The 23,546-nt window shown below is 39.9% G+C and overlaps 1 protein-coding gene across 7 annotated transcripts in view; it reads left to right on the top strand.

Moving 5' to 3' along the window:
- The window catches only part of dmd (dystrophin), a 1,983,095-nt gene that overhangs the window by 1,026,641 nt on the left and 932,908 nt on the right, over window positions 1–23,546 (top strand). For all 7 annotated transcript variants that reach the window (XM_060833515.1, XM_060833512.1, XM_060833514.1 and 4 more), the window contains 3 exons: window positions 11,653–11,832; window positions 15,499–15,627; window positions 18,975–19,145. In XM_060833515.1, the coding sequence (XP_060689498.1) occupies window positions 11,653–11,832; window positions 15,499–15,627; window positions 18,975–19,145 (480 nt within the window). The remainder of the gene's footprint in view (window positions 1–11,652; window positions 11,833–15,498; window positions 15,628–18,974; window positions 19,146–23,546) is intronic.

A 23,546-nucleotide genomic window follows, 5' to 3' on the forward strand; every position in this document is an offset into this window, starting at 1 on the left:
GCTTGTGACCAGTGGAGTGCCACAAGAATCGGTGCTGGGCCCTCTCCTTGTTGTCATTTACACAAATGATTTGGGTGTGAGCGTAAGAGGTACAGTTAATAAGTTTGCAGATGACACCAAAATTGCAGGTGTAGTGGACAGTGAAGAAGGTTACCTTTGATTACAATGGGATCTAGATCAGTTGGGCCAATGGACTGAGAAGTGGCAGATGGAGTTTAACGTAGATAAATGCGAGGTGCTGCATTTTGGGAAAGCAAATCTTAGCAGGACTTATACACTTAATGGTAAGGTCCTAGGGAGTGTTGCTGAACAAAGAGACCTTGCAGTGCAGGTTCATAGCTCCTTGAAAGTGGAGTTGCAGATAGATAGGATAGTGAAGAAGGCGTTTGGTATGCTTTCCTTTATTGGTCAGAGTATTGAGTGCAGGAGTTGGGAGGTCATGTTGTGGCTGTACATGACATTGGTTAGGCCACTGTTGGAATATTGCATGCAATTCTGGTCTCCTTCCTATCAGAAAGATGTTGTGAAACTTGACAGGGTTCAGAAAAGATACACAGGGATGTTGCCAGGGTTGGAGGAGAAGAGGCTGAACAGGCTGGGGCTGTTTTCCCTAGAGCATCAGAGGCTGAGGATTGACCTTATCAAGGTTTATAAAATCATGAGGGGCATGGATAAGATAAATAGACAAAGTATTTTCACTGGTATGGGGGAGTCCAGAGCTAGAGGGCATAGGTTTAGGTTGAAAGGGGAAAGATACAAAAGAGACCGAAAGTGCAATGTTTTCACACAGAGGGTGGTACGTGTATGGAATGAGCTGCAGAGGAAGTGGTGGTGGCTAGTACAATTGCAACATTTAAGAGGCATCTGGATAGGTATATGAATAGGAAGGGTTTGGAGGGATATGGGCCAGGTGTTGGCAGGTGGGACTAGATTGGGTTGGGATATCTAGTCGACATGGAGAGTTGGACCAAAGGGTCTGTTTCCGTGATGTACATCTCAATAACTCTATGACTGTAAGTGGTGGGTAGGACCAAGAATAGATGATAGCATCTGCGATAGGGGAAGGAATACACAAGGTTCATTGACCAAAGAGTAAGAGAAGGGAATGGCGATAGCAACTAAATTGGGATGAGTAATTTTGAAAATGGTGGAAGTCAGTGCGATTCCTGTATTGCCTTCCCTAGGGAATGCATTCCCACCCATGAACCAGTCAGGCAGTGGGAGAGGCTAGAGGTGGGCATTTCCCTAACATTAGGATCCCAGCGTCACAGGTTCCACTGACTGAGAGCTGCCGGACGGTCAGAGGCCAGCAGGTCTTTTTTGCTCAGCGTTGCTGCATGGGAGGAGGTGATTATTTTTTAATAAAATCTTTACGCACTGGAGGCTAGGAATAATCAAACAACCTCAGTTGTGAATGATTTTTTAAAAAAATAATCATTCATGGGGTATGGGCAACATTGGCCAGTCCAGTATTTATTACCCATCCCTAATTACCCAAAGGGCAGTTCAGTGTCAATGATTTTGCTGTGGGTCTAGGGTCATGAGTTGATCAGACCAGGTAAGGACAGCAATGAGCCAGATGGGTTCTTCCAACAACTGGCAATGGATTCAAGGTGGTCATTTGACTCTTAATTCCAGATTTTTTTAATTGCGTTCAAATTCTGCCATGGTGGCATTCAAAACTGGGTCCAGAGATCATTGCTTGGGTATCTGGATTAAAAGTCCAATGAAAAATGAGTGGTGAGCAATTGGTAGGAGGCTTTTCATGTTGCAGGTAGTGAACAAGATGGGTTTTTTCTGACAATGGACAAGGATTTCATGATCACCGTTAGACTCCTAATTCCAGCTAGTTATTGAATTCAAATTCCACCATCTATCATGGTGGGATTTGAAAATAGGTCCCCAGAGCATGACGCTAGGCCAGCACCACCTTTAGGAAGTATGATCAAAAAGGTGAGGTGTTTCATGGGGCAGCTGTCGCAAGGTGTAGGATAGGGCAGTAGCAAGAACAGGATAATGGTTCAAAGTGGGAAACAATTCAATTCAAAAGAAGATAGTAAGACAAAATAGACATTTAACTGAAGGGTAATAAAACTATGTTTAGCACTGCATTATGTATTGTGATATTAGATCAAATGACCAGTATCTGATCAGAGATGTAGATTTTCGGGTAGCATTGCCAACTCTTCGTGGTTGGCCTGGAGTCTCCAGGAATTAAAAAATAAATCTCCAGTTGTGCAGCGCTGGACAGAAATCATAGGAACATCCATTGATTTTAGCAAACCACCAAATGAATTCAGCTACCTTCGAGAAAATGCTTCTTGTGAATGTTCAGCTGCAGGGCAGTGGAGGCCAAGCAAGAAAAGTTGAGAGGGGTGATAACGGATTGAAAGCCAGATGGAGAGATTGAAATCAAGACGAAGGGCTAAATTCAACCTCTTTTTCTGGCTTAGTCCAAGTTACATTGAATTCCTTTTTGGAGGGTTTTTCACCATAAGGTCTAACTAGTTCTTGTCATATCTTACCAACTTTCCTCATTAATTATGTACCATATCTCTGTGGTATGACTTGCCACATCTTACCATACTCTGTCCAACTCAGCACTCTGAGGACATCCCAGAATTTATCTGCTTCCCTTGCATCTGTGCCATTTTTATTAGAATGTTGTGTACCCAGATAAATATTGTGAGTCCAGAGTTGTCTCTGCATGGTTGCTGACCCTTGCCCCAGATATGGCAGATAGGGGATAATCAACACCTGACTTTGCTGGCAGGGTCGTGGACATTCTGCAGCAGGGGATAGTATTGACCTATGACTTCTTCCACACCCACCGTGTACACTGCTTTTGGCTTCCTCCGGGTGCTCTGGTTTCCTCCCACATTCCAAAAATGTGCAGGTTAGGTGAATTGGCCATGCTAAATTGCCCGTAGTGTTAGGTGAAGGGGTAAATGTAGGAGAATGGGTCTGGGTGGGTTACGCTTCAGTGGGTCGGTGTGGACTTGTTGGGCCGAAGGGCCTGTTACCACACTGTAAGTAATCTAATCTAATCTAATCTCCCAGCCTTAATGTGTTGAAGTGCTTCCTAATATCTCTCCTGAACAGTTTGGCCCTAATTCTCAGACTATGCCCCCCCTCCCCTACTAGTTCTCGAATTCCTAACCAGTGGAAATAGTTACATTTAACTTTATCTACCCTGCCTTTTCCAGTTCATATCTGGAAGATTTTGATCAGATTGCCCTTTTGACCCTTTAAATTCAAGATAAACCAAGCCTAATTTGAATGATACTGCTGGATAATTTAAGCCCTGATGCCAGGCATGGTTCCTGTAAACCTACATTGTTGGCCTTCCCAGGCCAATATATCCTTCATAAGGTGTAGTGTTCCAGATCTTCTCTCCGTACTGCAAGTGGGGTCTAACTAGGGTTTTTTACAACTGCAGCATAACCTCTGCATCCTTGTACTCCTGTCCTCAAGAAATACAGGGCAGCATTACATTAGCTTTCTGGATTATTTTCTGCATTTTGAAGATGTATGCACCTGAACTCCCTGCTTTTTAAGCATCCATTGTATTTCGCTTCATGCCATCTAGAAAGTATTCTGGTCTATCTTCTTTTGGTGCAGCATGGATAACCTCACACTTGCTTACATTGATCTCTAACTGCCAGTTTTGCCAATTTACTTTGTTTATCAATATCCTTTTTTTGTTTTTTTGCCATTATGTCCACTACTTACAATACTGCCTAACTTTCTATCAACAGCAAATTTGGTAATTTGACAGTCTATGATAGTATTCAATTTGATCATAAATTAGGTGAATAATTGATGCTCTAGCACAGATTGCTGTGGGGCCCCACTGATCACATACTGCCAATTTAAGTACCTGTACATTGTCACTACTTTTTGTCACCAGCCACTTAAGCAATTTCCCAGCTATCTCATTAATTTGCTGTCAATTCTCTGAGCTTCTATCTTAGTTAACAGTCTCTTTCATGGGACCTTATCAGGTGTCTTCGAGAAGTCCACATAAACAACATCCATAGATATCCCCATCTGCACTACCTTAGCCACTTCTTGAAGATATTCAGTGAGGTTTGTCAGGCACATCTACCTGTCATGAATCAATGTGGACTGTCCTTGATTAACTGAAAATTTTCAAGGTGTTCAGTTACCATTTCCTTGATTATTAACTCCAAATGTTTTTCCTGGCAAGATGTTTGGCTAACATGTCTGTAATTCACTGTTTTTTAGTTTGCTCTTCTTGATGAGCGGCACGGTGGCTCAGTGGTTAGCACTGCTGCCTCTCACCATCAGGGTCCTGGGTTCGATTCCTGCCTGTCTGTGTGGAATTGACACATTCTCCCTGTGTCTGCGTGGGTTTCCTCCATGTGCTCCAGTTTCCTCCCACAATCCAAAGATGTGCAGGTCAGGTGAATTAACCATGCTAAATTGTCCACAGTGTTAGGTGCATTATCAGGGATAAATATAGGATAGGGGACTAGGTTTGGGTGGGTTTCTCTTCCGTGGGGTGGTGTGGGCTTGTTGGGCTGAAGGACCTGTTTCCACACTGTAGAGAATCTAATCTAATCTTAAAAAGCAAAGTGACATATCTTGGACTGGTATCAGAGGCTGCTCTTGACTTTCTGCACTGGATATCCCTGAGCAAATGCAGTCTCCCTTGACTCAGACTCACTGACAACATGAAAAGTATTGTGGCTTTGTGTCCGCACTAAATAGCAGAGCAAGTCAGCAGTGATATGAGTTTGGTATCTCTGGCTAAGGAGGCAAAGTGCAAAAAGGCAAGTCAAGCCAATTCAAAACAGTCATTCCCCATCAATTGGCAATTTATCTTTGCCTTGTGAGAATGTTGCAAAGCATAGTGGCTGGAGTGAACAGTGGTTATCTGACTTAATAGATAAGAGTTTGATTTGGTGAGTTGGGATATTATCAGAAGATTGCAGGTTTGAATCCCACTGTGATCATTTGTAAAGCACAATGACCAAGTGAAAAGTCAGTGGTCTCACAAATCAGAAATCACAGGTTTGATGCCGTTACAGTTCTGTTGCATTTAGTTTTTCATTATGGAGCCTCAGCTTCAACCACCAGCAACTACCATGTATTGTTAAATATTGAAACCGTATTTTTCTACCAGTTTGACTTGAAAAATCGTCTTCACCCCTATCCTGCAAGAGCACATTAGTGTCCTCACCTTGAGGTCAGAACGCCTGAGTTCAAATCCTGCCTGCTATACGGAGGTGTCATCACAAATCATCTAAAATTGTCCCTAATAACAGCAAACATAGAAAATATGCAGTGAAATGCTTTTGCTGTTGAGAATGGCCTCACTGTACTTGTCACCTGATTCCTCCACACATTTCACCAGTACCTACGTTCTTCACCCTAACTAGGTTCCTCCCCTCGTCTTTTTTGTCCAGAGTTCATTAACTTTCTCAGTCTTATGCCTCTATTATAGTCTGTAGTGTTATAGCTGTTCCTTATTTATGTGCTCAAACAATGAATATCTACCAACTGTTTCTCTTGACCTTCAAGTACATGAAAACTAGGGACAGGAATAGGCAATGCAGCTCCTCAAGCATCCTCCACCATTTGAAACAATCATCTCACTTCAGCCTCAACTCCACTTTACTGCCTGCTCTCTGTAACCCTTCAATGCATTACTAATTTAAAATCTGCCTGTCTCATCTTTCAATTTGCTCAACCTTCCAGTATTCACTACATTCTGGGGGAGTGAATTCAACAGATTCATGATCCTTTGACAGAAGCAATTGCTTCTTATATCTGTTTTAAAAGTGTTATCTCTTATCATAAAACTATGATCTCTCTTTCTTTAATAAAGATATTAACAAGCTTAAAGATGATTTTGATCAGGCATTAACAAAGGAGAAGACTAAATTGGCTTTATAGATCCATTGGTTAAAAATGGAAACTGTTGAGTGTTGCTACTCTTTACTGCTGTCCAGTGAGCCTTGTTTGACTGTTGATGAAGAGACATCATGGATAGGAAAGGAGTTAAGTTTATCAAATAACCTCAAATGTGCATCCTTGTAACTCATGGCTGAGATATTCAGTGGCCATGGAAATCAATAAGTCAGTACCTTTTTAAGGAGGGAAAAGGAGGATATTGGAAACAACTGGCAGGCCAAGGAAAATATCTTCTGGTGAGAGTTGGGTTCAATTTCACTTCAGAAATTGAAATAGTTATCTTTGAGAGGTGACTACTAATGTCTTCATTTTTCCTACTTATAATGAATGTTGAAATGTTTAATGAGAAGATTACGAAGATTTTCTATTTAAAAGTTTGAGTGTTGTCAGGGATATGGGAGTCTTTATTGTCTATCAGCACATCATAAAAAAGAAATCTCCTTTACAATGTACAAAGGGAGATGAGGCTTGATTTCAAAAGGAAAGTTCATTTTGAGTATAATTCGAAGATTTTTTTTCTTTAGGTTTCTTTCTAATTTTTGGCATTTTTTTGGCATTTGATGTTCAAGTCAGTCAAAACCAGAGTGTTGGATTAAGTTATCAAATTTAACAAATTTAATTAAAAATATTGGCCATATCTTAGATATTACAGATGAAAATCTTCAGAATAGAAACTGAGAGCTTCCTTCAATTAAAATCCTGAGCTGCCAATAAAATCGGTTTGAGTCCAAGTGAAGCGTTTGTTCCTGATGTTCAGTCTGCAGGTTTGCAATGGAGTTCAGCAGAGAATGCTACAAACTAGAAGATGCTGGGTTCATACATTGCTGTCTGCTGAATTACCTGATCTTGGTAGGATGGGAACTGCAATTCTTTAGTTGGTCTGAGTATCCCTGTTGCCAACTGCTATGGGAAACAAAATGCCCCCTAACTGAGGACAATTAAAATGTCTAAAGCAATCAACTCACACTTTTAAGATTAACATGAAGAAGAGTCATGTGTATGAGGAACAAAACATACCTGCAGCTGGAGTTTGTGCCTGAAAGGGCTGGAAAGATGAAGAACAGGACAATATGAGCTCTATCAACTCAAGAGTCATAGAGATGTACATTGCATTAAAAAGAAAGGCAAAGTTGCCACCAACTGCTTTTTCAGATTTGTGGTGTGCTCTTTTACCAACAGTGTAAAGTGTTGCCTTATTGACAGGCAGCTGACTGCAGTATAGTCCACTGTTTTGATATTAAACCAAGTGTTTCCTCTTCTTTGACAAGTTAAGAGGTGTGACAAAGCTGCTCCTTTAACAAGGTTGTGCTGCCCTTGTTTCTTTTTTAGTGAGGGCATAAATGACACAGACTCTGAAAAGTCTGGAGGTGAAGGGTTTTAGGGCCAATTTGATAATAGCTAACAGATACTGCCTCATGCGGAAGACTTTCAAGTTTAAAAATCACTTGTACAATGAAAGGGGAGTGGCTAGCTTTCCCAGTTCAGCCTTTCTCTGTTTTGGTTTGGTTTGATTTGTTTTGGTGTTTAGCGGTCATGTGGGAAATGTTGCTGGATTCAAAGAAGCAGGTCTAGGCTGGTAGTCTCTCTGATTTTTCTCTTGTAAGAACCTGTGTTTGATTTTACTTTTTATGCCAAGGGGTATATATGGAGATTATAGCAAGTATTTGGAACAGCATCATTAAGTTTTTGAATAGATTAAGCTATTCAGTTTTCTGTTTCTTTCTATTTGTTTGTGTTTCATTCAGTAATCTTGTAAATAAGTTCTGTTTTTTTTTAAAACTAAGTGGTTTGACCAGCTGATTCTCCCCTGAATATACACACTGCACCTGCTGAGAGTCATAGAGATGTACAGCATGGAAACAGACCCTGTGGTCCAACCCGTCCATGCCGACCAGATATCCCAACCCAATCTAGTCCCACCTGCCAGGACACGGACCATATTCCTCCAAACCCTTCCTATTCATATACCCATCCAAATGACTTTTAAATGTTGCAATTGTACCAGCCTCCACCACTTCCTCTGGCAGCTCATTCCATATGCGTACCATCCTCTGTATGAAAACGTTGCCCCTTACATCTCTTCTACATCTTTGCTGTCTCACCCTAAACCTATGCCCTATAGCTCTGGACTCCCCCACACCAGGGAAAAGACTTCATCTATTTATCCTATCCATGTCCCTCATAATTTTGTAGACCTCTATATGGTCACCCCTCAGCCTCCGACGCTCCAGGGAAAACAGCCCCAGCCTATTCAGTCTCTCCCTATTGCTCAAATTCTCCAATCCTGGCAACATCCTTGTAAATCTTTTCTGAACCCTTTCAAGTTTCACAATATCTTTCCGATAGGAAGGAGACCAGAGTTGCACGCAACATTCCAACAGTGGCCTAACCAATGTCCTGTGTAGCCACAACATGACCTTCCAACTCCTGTACTCAATACTCTGACCAATAAAGGAAAGCATACCAAACGCCGCCTTCACTATCCTATTTACCTGCAACTCCACTTTCAAGAAGCTATGAATCTGCACTCCAAGGTCTCTTTGTTCAGCAATACTCCCTAGGACCTTACCATTGAGTATATAAGTCCTGCTAAGATTTGCTTTCCCAAAATGCAGCACCTTAAAGCATTTAGTAAAGTTTGGGTCTGAGCTATCATCTTGAAATGTTTTGAGGGGTCTGACCTGGTCTACAACAGAGGGCTCCTCCAAAATGTGAAATGTGTGGTAGATTTTACTTCACATTAACTTCTGCAGCATTTGTTTTCTTACTCATAGTGAGTAACAGTTGCTGTGGCAGAAATGAGGGATTTCTGTCATATCAGCTCTCTGTCGGTGCATATGGTGTGAAGGACCTAATGTGAGTGAGCATGTAAAAATGAAGCGGACAAGTTTTTTTTAAGGTGCCAATGGAAGATTGTTTTTAAAAATAGTTCTGTTTTAAATTTCTTAGTACTGAATAAAGGATGATATTGTTTAAAGTAGAAGCTATCTTTCAATTATAATATTCCCTCAGAGTTTAGATGAATTAGAATTTTGGTTCATAGAATCCCCACGGAGTGGACTCCATGGGCGAAATGGCCTGTTTCCACACCGACCCTCCAAAGGGCATCCCACCCAGACCCTACTCTTGTAACCCTACATTTTCCACAGCTAATCCACCTAAACTGCAAACCTGTAGATACTCTGGGCAATTTAGCACGGCCGATCCACCTATATCTTTGCGCTATGAAGGAAACTGGAGCACCTGGAGGAAACACATGAGAGATGGGGAGAACATGCAAACTCTACACAGACAGTTGCCTGAAGTTGTAATCGAACTTGGTCCCTGGCGCTATGAAGCGGCAGTACGAACCATTGAGCCAACATGTGTACCAGTATGAATTAATGCAACAGCAAGCAGTACAATACTGATGGTCACAATCCTATTTTTAGAAGTTAGTGTGAATTTTCAATATCAAGTAATGTCACCACAGTCCCAGCATGCCATAGGGCTGCACTACCATGAGAGAAACTCCATTATTTTAATCTGAGGGTTGTCATTGTCTCAGGTGAGGGGAAAGGTTGAGAAGCCGGTGCCTTTGTGGTAACCTCAGGCACAGGAATTGAAGCTACACTGTGTCATCACTCTGCATCACAAGCCAACTGTTCAGCCAATTGAGCTAACTTTGCCCCTATATCACAGCAAAATATTATATAAGCCAGAGTAGACTGAATCTGTAACCAGGAATGGGGTTTATAAAATTGAAATGGCGAGGCACTAGGGGCAATGAATGCTCTTAGAAAGTGTTATTTTACACTAAATTATTTAGCTTAGCTTTAGTATTGTCATTATATGCTGTTATTTATTTTTAAAAAGTGTTTCCTGTTTGAAAATTGCAAAAAAAAATTACTTTGATGTACATGTAAGGTACATTTTGGTAATGAGCAGTTCCAGTTGAATAATCAAGAATGTGTGCAGATAAACCATGAAGTATCCACTGTGATATTGCAGACACTTTGACCTCTCATAATGACCTCACTGTTATGAAGCTTCCAATTTGAATTTTTTTTAAATAAACTTCCTAATTCATTCCAAAAAGGTCTTGCCATTCTGTCGTACAGTTACATATTAATTCATTGGATATTCATTAATTTTGAAGCTATTTTGCTCAAAAGAGCATTGCTGGCCCACAGAAAACATACCCCCACTTGTCAGAAATTTCTTAATATCACATTTCCAATGCGATTATGCTGTTGATAACTAATAGTGTTACAAAACATTACCTTACCATTCGTGCGTGAAACAAGTGAATCATTGCTTCTTTGGTTTATTTCCATGCCTATGTTAAAAGCTGACTTTTTTAAGCATAAAGAGAGTTAATGCTGTTTTAGTTTTGAAAAGTTATTCACCTTCAGTTATTCACACAAAGTTAGACATCGTTGTGGACAGTGTAGGTAATATCATAAAATTATAAAGGGATATTGATTGACTAGGTGAATGGGCAAAGCTGGCAGATGGAATTCAATGTAATCAAGTGTCAGTCTTTCCATTTTGGATCGAGAAAAGGATAAATCAGGGTGCTTTCTGGATGGTAAGAAATTATATACAGTGGATGCCAAGACTTGTTGGTTCAGGTTCATCGATCTTTAAAATGTTGCAAATAGGTGCAAAAAATAGTCAATTAAGTGAATGGAATGCTGGCCATTATATCTAGAGGACAGGAGTACAAGGATTCAGAGGTTATGCTCTAGTTGTACAAAACCCTGGCTAGACCCCACTTGGAGTACGAAGAGAAGATCTGGGCACCACACCTTAGGAAGGATAGATTGGCCTGTGAGGAAGTGAGATTTACAAGAATGACACCTCGATGTCAGCAGTTAAGTTATGAGGAGACGTTATACAAATTAGGCCTTTTTTCGTGAGAACTTAGAAGGTTATGAAGATATTATTAGGAAAAATCAGGGTGGATAAAGATAAACTATTTCCACTAGTTGAGGATTTCAGGATCAGCAGTCACCGTTTGAGAAGTCGGAGTTGAGAGTGTGATGCTGGAAAAGCACAGCAGGTCAGGCAGCATCTGAGGTGCAGGAGAATCGATGTTTCAGGCATAAGCCCTTCCTCAGGAGTGTTGTGTTTTTCCAGCACCATATTCTTGACTTTGATCTCCAACATCTGCAGTCCTCACTTTCTCAAGGCCAGAGTGTTCAGTAGAGATGTTAAGGAGCACTTCAGCACACAAAGGTTGGTAGATGCTTGGAACTCTCTTGGGGACAATTGTTAACTTCAAATCTGAGAAGGGTAAGTATTTGTTCACCAAAATGTTAAGGGATATGGGCACAAAAGCAAATATATGGAGTTCAGCCACAGATCAGCCACAATCTCTTTGAATGATTCAAGGTTCAAGGTTCTGCACCTATTTGCAATATTTTAAAGATCGATGAACCTGAACCAACAAGTCTTGGCATCCACTGTATATAGTTTCTTACCATCCAGAAAGCATCCTAATTGATCCTTTTCTCAATCCAAAATGGATAGCCTGACACCTGATGACATTGAACTCCATCTGTCATAGCTCACTCATGTTCCTATGTTCCTATATACCTTTGTTGTATTTGGGGAACAAAACTTATCAATTTTATTGTTATGAACAATGATATTTTAAGAATAAGGCTTTTTTTCAGTTTTGCTGTCTTCTGCATTTTCAGTAATGTCACACAAATGTTTATTTTGAAGGCTACACAAAAAGATATAGAAAAGAGACGGCTACTGCTCAACAGTATTACTGAGACTGGCAAGAGTCTGAAGACAATGTTAGGAAAGAGTGACAGTGTTGTGGATGACAAACTTAGCCTGTTAAATTGTAACTGGATAGCAGTCACATCACGGGCTGAAGAATGGTTCAACATTCTGCTGGTGAGTACCTTTGAACATCATTGCATCAATGCAGCAGCCTTTGGAATATAATATATTGCCAAATAAACAACAAAGATTAGTGTCAGAGCTTGATGGAATGGAATGCCCATTAATTTGCCCCACTTCATTCATTTTCACCAAGGGCAGAAGAATGAAGGTACTTATGTGAAGGTCAGGTGTCTCTCTGTAGCAGTGGGGTTAAGAAGAGATTCAAAGGGTATTTGTCTCCATGTAATTCTTGGATGTCATTTGGAGGAGCGTTTGTCTATTTTGGATGTTGTAAATTAAATTTATAATTTTTTTAAATAAAAGAATACCTTTTGAGATTTTTTGTTAGAGATTTTCATAAATATATGGAAATAATTCAATATAGTTATGTGATATAGAAGATTTAAGACTCAATTGAAGCTTGTGGAAGTGATAATTGGACAGTTACTGTAGTGTACTGGTTGTTGATTGGCTTTTCATTGTGTTTAATAAGATGTATGTGGTCGACATTAACTAAAGTTTCATTTGGCATCCAGTAAATAGGAACTGGAAATGGGTTGGAATTGACAGTGTGTACATTCATAATTATTTATTCGAGAGATCAGTGCTTATATATCTTCATGAAGATTGGCTCCAGTTCTATTTTTCACGATAACACTTTCTGAAGAGTACATTTCTGAAGATAACACTTTATGACCCTATCATGTAACACCCAAGTTGAAAATGACCTCTGTTGTCTCCATTAATTAATCTGATGTAAGAAATAAAATTCAGCAGCAACTAGAGCTTGGCTTTAGCCTTTTTTTTAGATATTTTAACAATTGCTCACAAAATGAATAAATATAGAACACCTGTAGAACCCATAATAATCTAAAAACTGTGCAAAAAGGCACAATATCCTTCAATCAGCACTAAGTAAAATTTATTGAATCACAACAAACAAATAGCCCTGACAGTGGCTTGTATTCCTCTTTATATATGCAATGTACATTAGACTGGCAGCCAGCACTTAAAAATATCGATTCAATCATACCCTGTATTATTCAGGTAAAATTTGACTGAAGATTTAGCAAGTCAGTGGTTTTATTAGGAGAGATCTCTCAATGGTAGCCACAATTTCTGGAATTGCTGCTTGCAGCATTGAACATTTCAATATGGTATCTGCCCGGCATAACGTGAAGTTAATCACAGATCTCCATTTACACAAATTAACTAGTGCGCTGATAGCACTGCGCTAATGTTTAAAGAGATTGCATGAGAACTATCCCCACAGAGCTTGCTGATCTTTAGTTTCAGCTGGTTCCTGTAAAATAAAGTGTGCTTGAAGAATGATTTGGTTCTCCACCAAATGTTTCTGTGAAGCTAACTTTCCTTATAATAAGGTATTCACTAAATGGCATGCAATGTTTAATCAGAATTTAATGGCCCAAATAGTTCATGGGAAATGTATCCTGGGCTACATAAATTGGCGAGAGGGATAAGAAGCGTATATAATATTTTCAATTTATGGGCATGCCACCCTTAGTAGTCTGTGAATATAGTTACTAGGTGCCACACATACATGTGTTTCAAAATCATTGGTGTAGATTTTGAGCAATATTTTGACCGATAGGTTCTCTAGTCTTAAAGTTTCTCCAATGCAGATTTGCCTAATCTAAAATATCATTCTGCATTTGAAATTCTCCACTATTCTGCCATATTGATGCCTCCCCAGCCCCAAAAGAATGAAGAGAACACTAGCTGTCTGACCAACTGATATAGACCTTCCTGCCTCTTGTCAATCAGGGAATGTTCATTTGCTCAACTTTCTGCTCTTGGGGTTCTGCATGATTTTTCTCAAGGTAGACTTCCATTAGACTATCACAGTCTTTAGCAGACTAACCAAACCCCTATTCTCATCCTTTTCAGATTTGTCCTGAATTGCTTAACATATGCCATAGAGTCATAGAGATGTACAGCATGGAAGCAGACCCTTCAGTCCAACTCGTCCATGCCGACCAGATATCCCAACCCAATCTAGTTCCACATCCCAGTACCTGGTCCAACCCCCCCCCCCCCCACCGCCCCCCGGCAACCTCTCTAACCCCTTCCTATTCATATACCCATCCAGATGCCTTTTAAATGTTGCAATTTTACCAGCCTCCACCACTTCCTCTGGCAGCTCATTCCATAAAAGTACCACCCTCTGCATGAAAAGGTTGCCCCTTAGGTCTCTTTTATATCTTTCTTCTTTCACCCCAAACCTATGCCCTATAGTTCTGGACTCCCCCACCCCAGGGAAGAGACTTTATCTATTTATCCTATACATGCCCCTCATGAATTTGTAAACCTCTATATAGTCACCCCTCAGCCTCTGACATGCCAGGGAAAACAGCCCCACCTGTTCAGCCTCTCCCTATAGTTCAAATCCTGCAACCCTGGCAACATCCTTGTAAATCTTTTCTGAACCCTTTTAAGTTTCACAACATCTTTCCGATAGGAAGGAGACCAGAATTGAATGCAATATTCCAACAGTGGCCTAACAGCCACAATATGACCTCCCAACTCCTGTACTCAACACTCTGACCAATAATGGAAAGCGTACAAAATGCCTTCTTCACTATACTATCTACCTGCGACTCCACTTTCAAGGAGCTATGAACCTGCACTCCAAGATCTCTTTGTTCAGCAACACTCCTGGGACCTTACCATTAAGTGTATAAGTCCTGCTATGGTTTGCTTTCCCAAAAGCACCTTGCATTTATCTAAATTAAACTCCATCTGCCACTTCTTATGTGTAAGACTATTCTTAACAATTTGAATAGATGAACAGCGTTTCAGTGAGTTCTATCAGATTTACCTCCTGTTTATGGTAAATATTGTTTTCAAATTAACTTCCGGAGAAAACTATGTTCATTAGCCATTGAAAGAGGCATTGCCATGACTGCTTTATTTTTGTTCAGATGACTTGTCAATTGAATTGACTTTGTTTTCTATAAATATCTTGACAGTATACTGATGGAAATTATGGGCCAGAAGTTAAATTAAGCTTGGTGCTTTCAGCCACACACGGTGTTGGAAGCCAGACAAATAGAAATGTACTAAAGCCCTTGGTGTGTGGTATAATAGCTTACTACTGAACTCCCTGTGGAGGAATTATCATTGTATCTCATTAACAATGATACTTTGTAAAATATGCAGCCCATCTAATTATTTTTGCTCATTTAAAATGATTGAGTTTTTAAATAATTAAACTTGAATCTGTTCTATTTCCAAATACTTTGTGCTAATTGATTCCAAAGATTTTTTTTCTCTGCAAACTTAAAATAATGTTGTGATGATGGCTATGATATTCTAATAAAAGGGCTAATGCCCATTTAAAGTGTAAATTATAGGATGGCATGACGAAAAGTGGCCTATCAGAGAACCATTGTTCAATGCTGAAATGTAGTGAAAGGAAGATTCAAACTCATAATTCCCCATCAGGCAGCTCTTTAGTCTGACAAGCAGCATGTATAGAGAATCGATGTCATCAACCAAGGCACAAAACAGCATCAGCTGGAAGCAAGTTATGTGTCCCTAAATATTAGGCAAGACTTTTCAAGTGAGCGAGGGAGAACTGAAAAGGGAAATGAAACATTTGCTTAATGTATTTTTTAAAAACTCTAAACCACTTATTCATATTCAACTGCAACACAGGAATACCAAAAGCAAATGGAAAATTTTGATCAGAATGTAGCTCAAATCACAGCCTGGATGTATCGTGCTGAAATCTTGTTGGATGAATCTGAGAAACAGAAAGTTGGACAGAAGGAGGAAGTTTTGAAGGTAACTTCACTTTAGATTTTTAAATTTTGGATAATTGATCTTTTCTAATCAAGTTATTGATTTTTGTCTCCATTTGTAGTTAGAACCTGAATTCCAATTACATTCAGCAATTTAGAATTTTCCCATTTGCCGTTAAAGTGCGGTGGCATGTGGGTTGCATGACATCACGCTTCCCATAGCCTGGCCCAGCTTGTACATTTTCCAGCTTTTACCTCAATATTTAAGCAAGCAATATTCCATTGTGCTATACTCTTCTCCCATTAAACCATTTTTTGTGAATGTTCAGACCTACAGAACGGACCACAGCCCAGTCCCTGGACTTGAAGAGCATATACTCCCAGACTTGCATAAGACCAAACACCTAACTGAGCATGGCTAACCCCTGGACTGTAATCAAACTAGATACTTGAATAACTGGCTATACACCATGTCTGACTATGGTCCACCACTCCCCATTGAGCATCTATCCCCTCTGACTTCTGTACACTGCTGTTTTTTTTAAATTAGGTGCAGCATCCCCTGTTGGGACATGCAGTTCTGATTCTGACAAAGCACTGTATTGTTCAGCATAGTATCTATCCCCAGCCTGATTGATACATTTCATCCTCCGTGCACTTCACTGCCACAAGTTGCCTGCCTCTCTCTCTGCACTGTCAGATAAGCTCATTCACAGACGTTACCCACTTCTACCTCTGTGCTAAAGCCTTGTGAACTAAGGAGCAACATAATTCTGAAAGACTGAGTGGCATGATTCAAGTGCTTGCTGGCCTTGTGCATGATAAAGCAACCAAAGACCATAAGATGCCTTGCTTCAGGTCAGTGCAACAGATTTTGTATTGGTGCAAGAGATGTCTTGATGGTCCTGAGTGTAAACCTGGAAGAGGTTTGCATCCCAAAGCTATTGCTCAGCTCCAAAGTAGATGATTGAAGTAGTAACAGACTTGGTCCAAGTGTAGGCATAATGATGTGATGAAGTTGGTACTTTGCTCATGCTGAGTTGTGTAGTTGAAGGGCTGTGGAGGATTGTGGCTATTAACTATGCAGGAACCTTGTGTAGATGAAGCAGCTCCATGTAGTGAGAAGGTAGATGGCTAGCAGCCATTTCATAAACAGCAACAGATTCTGGCAAGATACACCATCATCTTAGGACTGTTTTCCCTGTTTTTGGATTTCTCAATTTTCTCAATAAAGGAATGGAAAATATGTGATGTCAGTATGCTGGTCTGGGATATCAAGAAATGCAAATTCAGGAAATTAGGTCATTACCTATAATGGTCAAGATTCTGAACTTGTTATAAAATGTTTGAGGACTAAATGGGGAGGTTTTCTAGAATCAATTTCTTCACTTTTGCCAAATTAAGTAATCTTAGTTGTCTTCCATTTCACCACCAGGGAGGAGAAAATTCTGCCGTTGATTTGAACAACCTTTTGATTGTAACCTATGCTGCTTACAGCATATGTCCATGTAAAACTGACTAAATTCACATCTGTTTACCAATGATTATTTCTCTGATGTCACGATTCCATTCCTTTTCTCCATACTATGCAGCAATGTGTCTTTGTTACTTCCCAATCTGCTCTGAAAAACAGACACGTCTTTCTCCATCATATTCCTGTAACTAGGGTATTATCTTACACTGACTGCACTGGTAGGTGATGAGAAGCCCATTCTTCCCAATGTATGAAGCCTAATCACTCTTGAAGGATGCCGGTTCATGTAAAAAACAATTAAGAAGGTCATAAGGTTTGTATTGCAGTCTTTTTCAAAAACAAACTGATCACTACCAATCAATTGTCCACAGAAAATAACTCAAAGAATAAACCAGGGGAGAAAGTATGTGTTACTGTTAAATAAATTATTAAAAATAGTTCAGGGATGCAGTAAGGTTCAATATGGTTGCAAAGTGGTGACATAACTGGGCTAATTATCCTGAGGTCTGCACCAATGATCCAGAGATAGGAGTTCCAATTCAAGCACAGTTGGTAAATGAATCAGGGATAAAATGTCAGCATCAGTATTGGTGATCATGCAATCGCTGGAAGGATATAAAAGCCTATTGATTCACTAACCTGTGTGAGTCAAAGGAAACATTACCTTACCTGTGCTGACAGGTGAATTCAGATGCATAGCAATATGATGGCCTCTAAACTACTGTCTGAAGTGGCTTAACCAGCCATGCAGTCAGAGCTGCAACAAATAGACAACAGTGGTGCAAGCACTCAGAGTTATGAATAGGCAATAAATGCTCTCCTTGTCTGTGATATTCTCTTTTTTTTTCAAGTGCCTTGCTTCCTAATTTATTAAGGTAATATAAATCCTAGCAAAGTGACCACTGCAAAATAAAATAGTTTAAAATAAAAATACTGCAGCAATTTGTGTCATCAATTTCTTCTCATAGATTATTTTGAATACTTTAGAAGTTCGCTGGGAATTCTATACATAGCTGTGAAAGTAAAGTTGTTCTTCATACATCATGGTTAAAAGACAGAAAACTGTGTTTTGCATCACAGAGTCTCAATTTGGTGTTGTATTTTGTTTGTGTATCCTGGGTGAAGTTGGTACTCTCTCTTTATTGAAACCAATGGAATGAACATTTTATTGGTTCTAAAGGGGAGTCGAAAACAAGAGGGCAAAGGTAAGATGGGCAAAGTTTAAAAGGGTCCTAAGGGACAACTTTTTCATGCACAGGCTGGTGCTATATGGAAGGAATTGCCAGAGGAATTGATGGAGGCTGGTACAATGACAAAATGTAAAGGACATCTGGATAAGTATGTGAATAAAAGGGTTTAGAGGGATATGGGCCAACTGCTGGCAAATGGAGCTGTACATCCCTGTGACTTTGAAAGAGGCTGACCAATACTGCCACTTTAGTGTGAAGTCAGCAATAGAGTGCACTTAGGCAGTCTCACCTCAGCTGTTTACCCAATGGCTGCAGTGGAGTTGTCTAACAGGAAGCAGTTTGTTTTTAAAGTTTTGTTTTGGCCTTCATTTTTAATTTTCTCTGCTGTTAGCTCCTCATCAAAACCTGACAAACCGCTTCATACACAGAAACCTTTGTGGCTGAAGAGCTATGTGGAACTGACTGTAACACAGAACTTTTTCAACATTTTGATAAACAGTATAAAACTCAAACTGATCTGAATTTCAGCAGATCCTTCTTACTTTATTCTACATGGAGACAATCTGTTAATATGAGTAACCTAACCTGTCTCTTATCAATGTTACATAGTTCTTTCCCTATCTTTCCATCCTCTATATTGCTGTGCCCTTTAAAGGCATCTTTCTGTCTATGTATGTATTTCTAGCTCTGACTTTAAGCTTTGTGTGTCTTGCTCATTGGCTGTAGCGTCTGAAGTCTGAACTCAATGATATGAGACTGAAGGTGGATGCGGTGCGTGACCAGGCCCTGGAGCTGATGACAAACCGTGGAGATCACTGCAGGGAGATAGTGGAGCCCAAGCTTTCAGAGCTTAATCAGAGGTTTGATGCCATCTCACACAGAATAAAAACTGGCAAGGTAGGTATATCAGTCCAGAGAGCAAATCAAATGTGTTTTCAAATCCAATCTGGAATTAATGCTTTGGATACAAACTTTTAACTTGACTTTCAAGGAGAGCTTGGTGCAAAAATAAATTGTGAATTATTTTAAACTGCTTTTACATAAAGGGGAGTTAATTTCAAACAATGATTGGATATCCAGTTGATCATATAATTTGAGAGCTTTAATCATTACATGTTGTTACATGGGTTGTCTAATATTCTAAAAATAATCATAAAATCCAAATCCCAATTTTACATCAGTCTGCACTTCATTAAACATGATAATAAACCCATTTTCATTGCACTATTGCTGAAATATTTTCCATTAACCCATGCATGATGACAGTTGTAAAAATTCTGACCATTTCATTAACCTGTGCATGGTGTGGATGAGTAGCTATTAAAATAAATGTTATATTTATTTCATTGGAATGGTCTTAAATTCGACATGGTGTCTGTGGACTTCCATATGAGATATAAACATTCCAATTATGTGGGCTGGAAACATTCTCACTTGATTCTCATCGTCATTTTAGGTGAACATTCAGCGCTCTTTCTGGTTGCTGTCAGAAATGCAGTTTCTGTTCCCTTGTACATTTTTATTCATTTCACATGATCATTGCAGTATTTATAAGTACTACAGTTTTAAAGTTAATATTGTTCCCTAACTGTTATTTTCTGATACAAATCAGTTCTACACTTGACGTATGCAATAATCTCAATGTAAAATAAAACGTGAACATTTTTACCATGCAATCAGTGTGTGCATTTGCAAAGAGTTGATATTGTGATTCAAACGTTTACAGTCTTTATTTCTTAAAAACAAAATCTGTCTTTAAAAATGTTCCAATAAGGTCTCCGCTCATTATTCCAAACTCCAATGAGTAAAAGCCCAATCTAGTCAGCTTTTCCTCATAAAATCCTTCTATACCCAGAATCGATCCAGTGAACCTCTGTCAACTGCTTGCAATGCCAGTATATGTTTCATTGATAAGTGAACCACAACCATTGATGTTATTTCATCAGTGGTCTCACTAGTGCCATCTATAGTGAGCAAGACTTCCCTAGTTGTATATTCCATTCACTTTGGGAAAAAGAAAAGAACAGTGGTATAGTTGCCTTTCCTATCTCCTGCTGAACTCTTTTTTTGATTAGATTAGATTACTTACAGTGTAGAAACAGGCCCTTCGGCCCAACAAGTCCACACCGACCCGCCGAAGCGCAACCCATCCATTCCCCTACATTTACCCCTTCACCTAACACTAGGGGCAATTTAGCATGGCCAATTCACCTGACCCGCGCATCTTTGGACTGTGGGAGGAAACCGGAGCACCCGGAGGAAACCCACGCAGACACGAGGAGAATGTGCAAACTCCACACAGTCAGTCCCCTGAGTCGGGAATTGAACCCAGGTCTCTGGCGCTGTGAGGCAGCAGTGCTAACCACTGTGCCACCGTGCCACCCTTTTATTTTGTGACTTGTGGATTTAGGATCCCCAAATCTTTCTGTACTTTGTAGTCTTTTAAAATTGAATTAATATTCCGGTCTTCTGTTCTTCCCACCAATGTGCAAACCCACACATTATCTTATTTCTGTCCATTCATTTGCATACTTGCTCAACCTGTCTGTCTCTCTCTCTAGACTCTCTGTGTCCTCCCCATTCGCATCCCACCTATTCCTGTGTATTAGCGCAAGAGTAGATCAAGCATCTAAACCCTTGAGTTCAATAGAAAATAAAGCCAGGCAATACTTATAACGGCCAGTTAGTTTGCTACTGATTGCTTTGTGAAACACCAAAATGAATTGCCGAAGCCACACAAAGATCTTAATACGGTGAAGTAATTTCCTTAAGAAAAGGTAACTGAGACCTTTGCAGAAACAAATTGGTGATTTCAACAATCCAGAATTCACAGAGCTTGTTTTTGTCAATGGACATTACTGTTCAGTTTAAGCTTGATGTTAGTAAGTAGATACAGCCTACAGAGAAAACAATCTATGGCATGAATATAATCAGTGTGGACATCCAGCCTGATCATCACATTGAGAGGTGAGTTGAATATCACTCCATGTACACTAAACCGATGCCCAATAATATATAGAATCAAGAAAAAGATGATGCCTGATCAAATCATCAAGGAGGCATTCTTCTGCTAAGGAGATCATAGGAGGTTAACAGTCTTCCAGATAAGCTAATGGACTAACAAAGTCTGCAATAAATGTCACCCTCCACCAATGATATCCATGAGCTCATGGATCTTTCAGCAAATAAATTATCTACTGATTAGAATCGGTGTCAACAGATTACCCTTCTTCTAAATCTGAAGTGAACATATTCTGAGAAAATTAGCAACATCCAGATCATCTACATTTGTGAAGACAGAGTCTTGAGCAGGTGTTAGGATGTGTAATGGGTTAACAATGGGGAAGAAATGCTTGTGAGAGGTGTATCAGGTAATGGTTCTGAAGGAATTAATATTCATACTACATTGGCTCCTTCATTCTACTCATAGGAATGTAGAATGTAGGAATGGAAGTAGTCACATGACTCATCAAACTTGCTCCACCTTATTCAATATGGTCATCACTAACCATCCCACTCTGTGCTCAATTCTGCTTTCTCCCTGCACCCTTTAACATTTCTTTAGCCCTAAGTACTATTTCTATCTCATTCTTGAAAACATTGTGTGTTGACCTTAACCATTTTCTGTGACCCAAAATTCTACAGGCTGACCACCCTTTGGGTGAAGAAATTTCTCCTCATCTGAGTTCTAAATGACCTACTCCATATTTTTACACTATAACCCTTGGTTATGAACTCACTGGTTATTGGGATCATCCTTTATGCATTTATCCTCTCTTGTTCAAATTTTTAGGCTTCTATGAGATGCCCCTCATTCTTTTAAATTCTATTGAGAAGATTCTAACTAATCTAGTCTGTCTTCATGCCTCAGCCCTCCCATCCCAGGAATCAGTCTGATGCTACGTGGGTGGAGACAGGGAATGTTGTTGTAGCTTTCTGATTGAGCAGATTTATTTGTATCAGCTCCCTTGCATAATAATATCTGACCAAGACAAAAGGAGCATTCGTGGCAGCAAACTGACTCATACAACCCTCCCCCAGTACTGCATGTGGTAGAGGTAGTAAATACCATAAGAAGGTAATACGACAGCCATTAGTGCTGTTTCAGAGTTCAAGTGCTGAGGCATTGGAAAAGGCAGGAGAATGAGTTTGAGAGAGGTATCAGTCATGAATGAATGGCAGCTCAGGCATGCTGGGCCAAATGGCCTAATTCTGCTCCTTTATCTTTACAGTCAAGTCTCCTTGACCATTCAATGAGATTGTAGCTGATCTGTGACCTCATTTCATACAGCTCTCTTTGACCTGAAGCCCTTCCCACATTGTGTGGAATTGTATAGGGCACAGTTCTATTCTGCCTGAACTGTACATGAAGAGAGAGTTTTTATGTGAAACCAGTAACCACAATCCTCCATGCTCCAGCCAGTCCCACTCTTTACCTTTCCTCAGTCACCGACTACATATTGTCATCTTGGTTGCCATGTAAAACAGAATTGTTGTAAATAGTACAAATATTTACAATTGGCATCATGTGTGCATACAAATATGAGCTAATTGCCCTTAATGCCCATCTTCTGTGTACCTGTGTCTGGCTTAGTGAAACTATGTGGAGCTGACATTCATGAGAGTTGGGGAGAGAGCTCCAGGTGGTCTTTGAGGAGAACATGAAGCAATAATAGGACAAGAAAGTGTGGATGTTGACTGTACCACCTTAGTTTGAGTGGTAGCTCTCTCTAGGCTGGCTGACTGGCAACAGCAACATCACTGGCAGAGGTGCTGCAGTATACTGTGAACGGATGGCATAATGAGGTGGAAGTTGATCGTATGATCTAATATTCACATTAGTTATGTGCAGAACATGTGAAAAAAAGGGGACATTTTACTAGTGAGAGATGTACTTAACAATGGTGCAGGTGAAAGCATTTGCAAAACCTACCAGAGTCCAATAATAGTTATTCTTGGGTAAAGGGAAACCATAAAAGACTGTAAGTTACCAGAAATGAAGACCAAAGCTGTCTCTGTATTTTTCGAAATTGAGCCCAAGCCACAACTCTTGTGGCATCACTAACCAGGTGGTAAAACACATGTCAGCTTGAACGTGGGCAGCATAATTTTACAGTCCAGGCTGCACCTCAGCAACCCCAGTAATCTGTTGAAAAACAGATTGCCACTGTACCCTTAAACTCTGGTTGAAAGCTGGTATCCGTTTCCATTTTGATAGCAAAGTGTATTCTGAGGTTTCATTGCAAAACTGAGACTTGTGGTGGAAACCATGTGTGCCACAGTGGGAAATATGATGGT

This window comes from Hemiscyllium ocellatum, chromosome 12, assembly GCF_020745735.1.
Source record: "Hemiscyllium ocellatum isolate sHemOce1 chromosome 12, sHemOce1.pat.X.cur, whole genome shotgun sequence".
Taxonomy (NCBI): Eukaryota; Metazoa; Chordata; class Chondrichthyes; order Orectolobiformes; family Hemiscylliidae; genus Hemiscyllium; species Hemiscyllium ocellatum.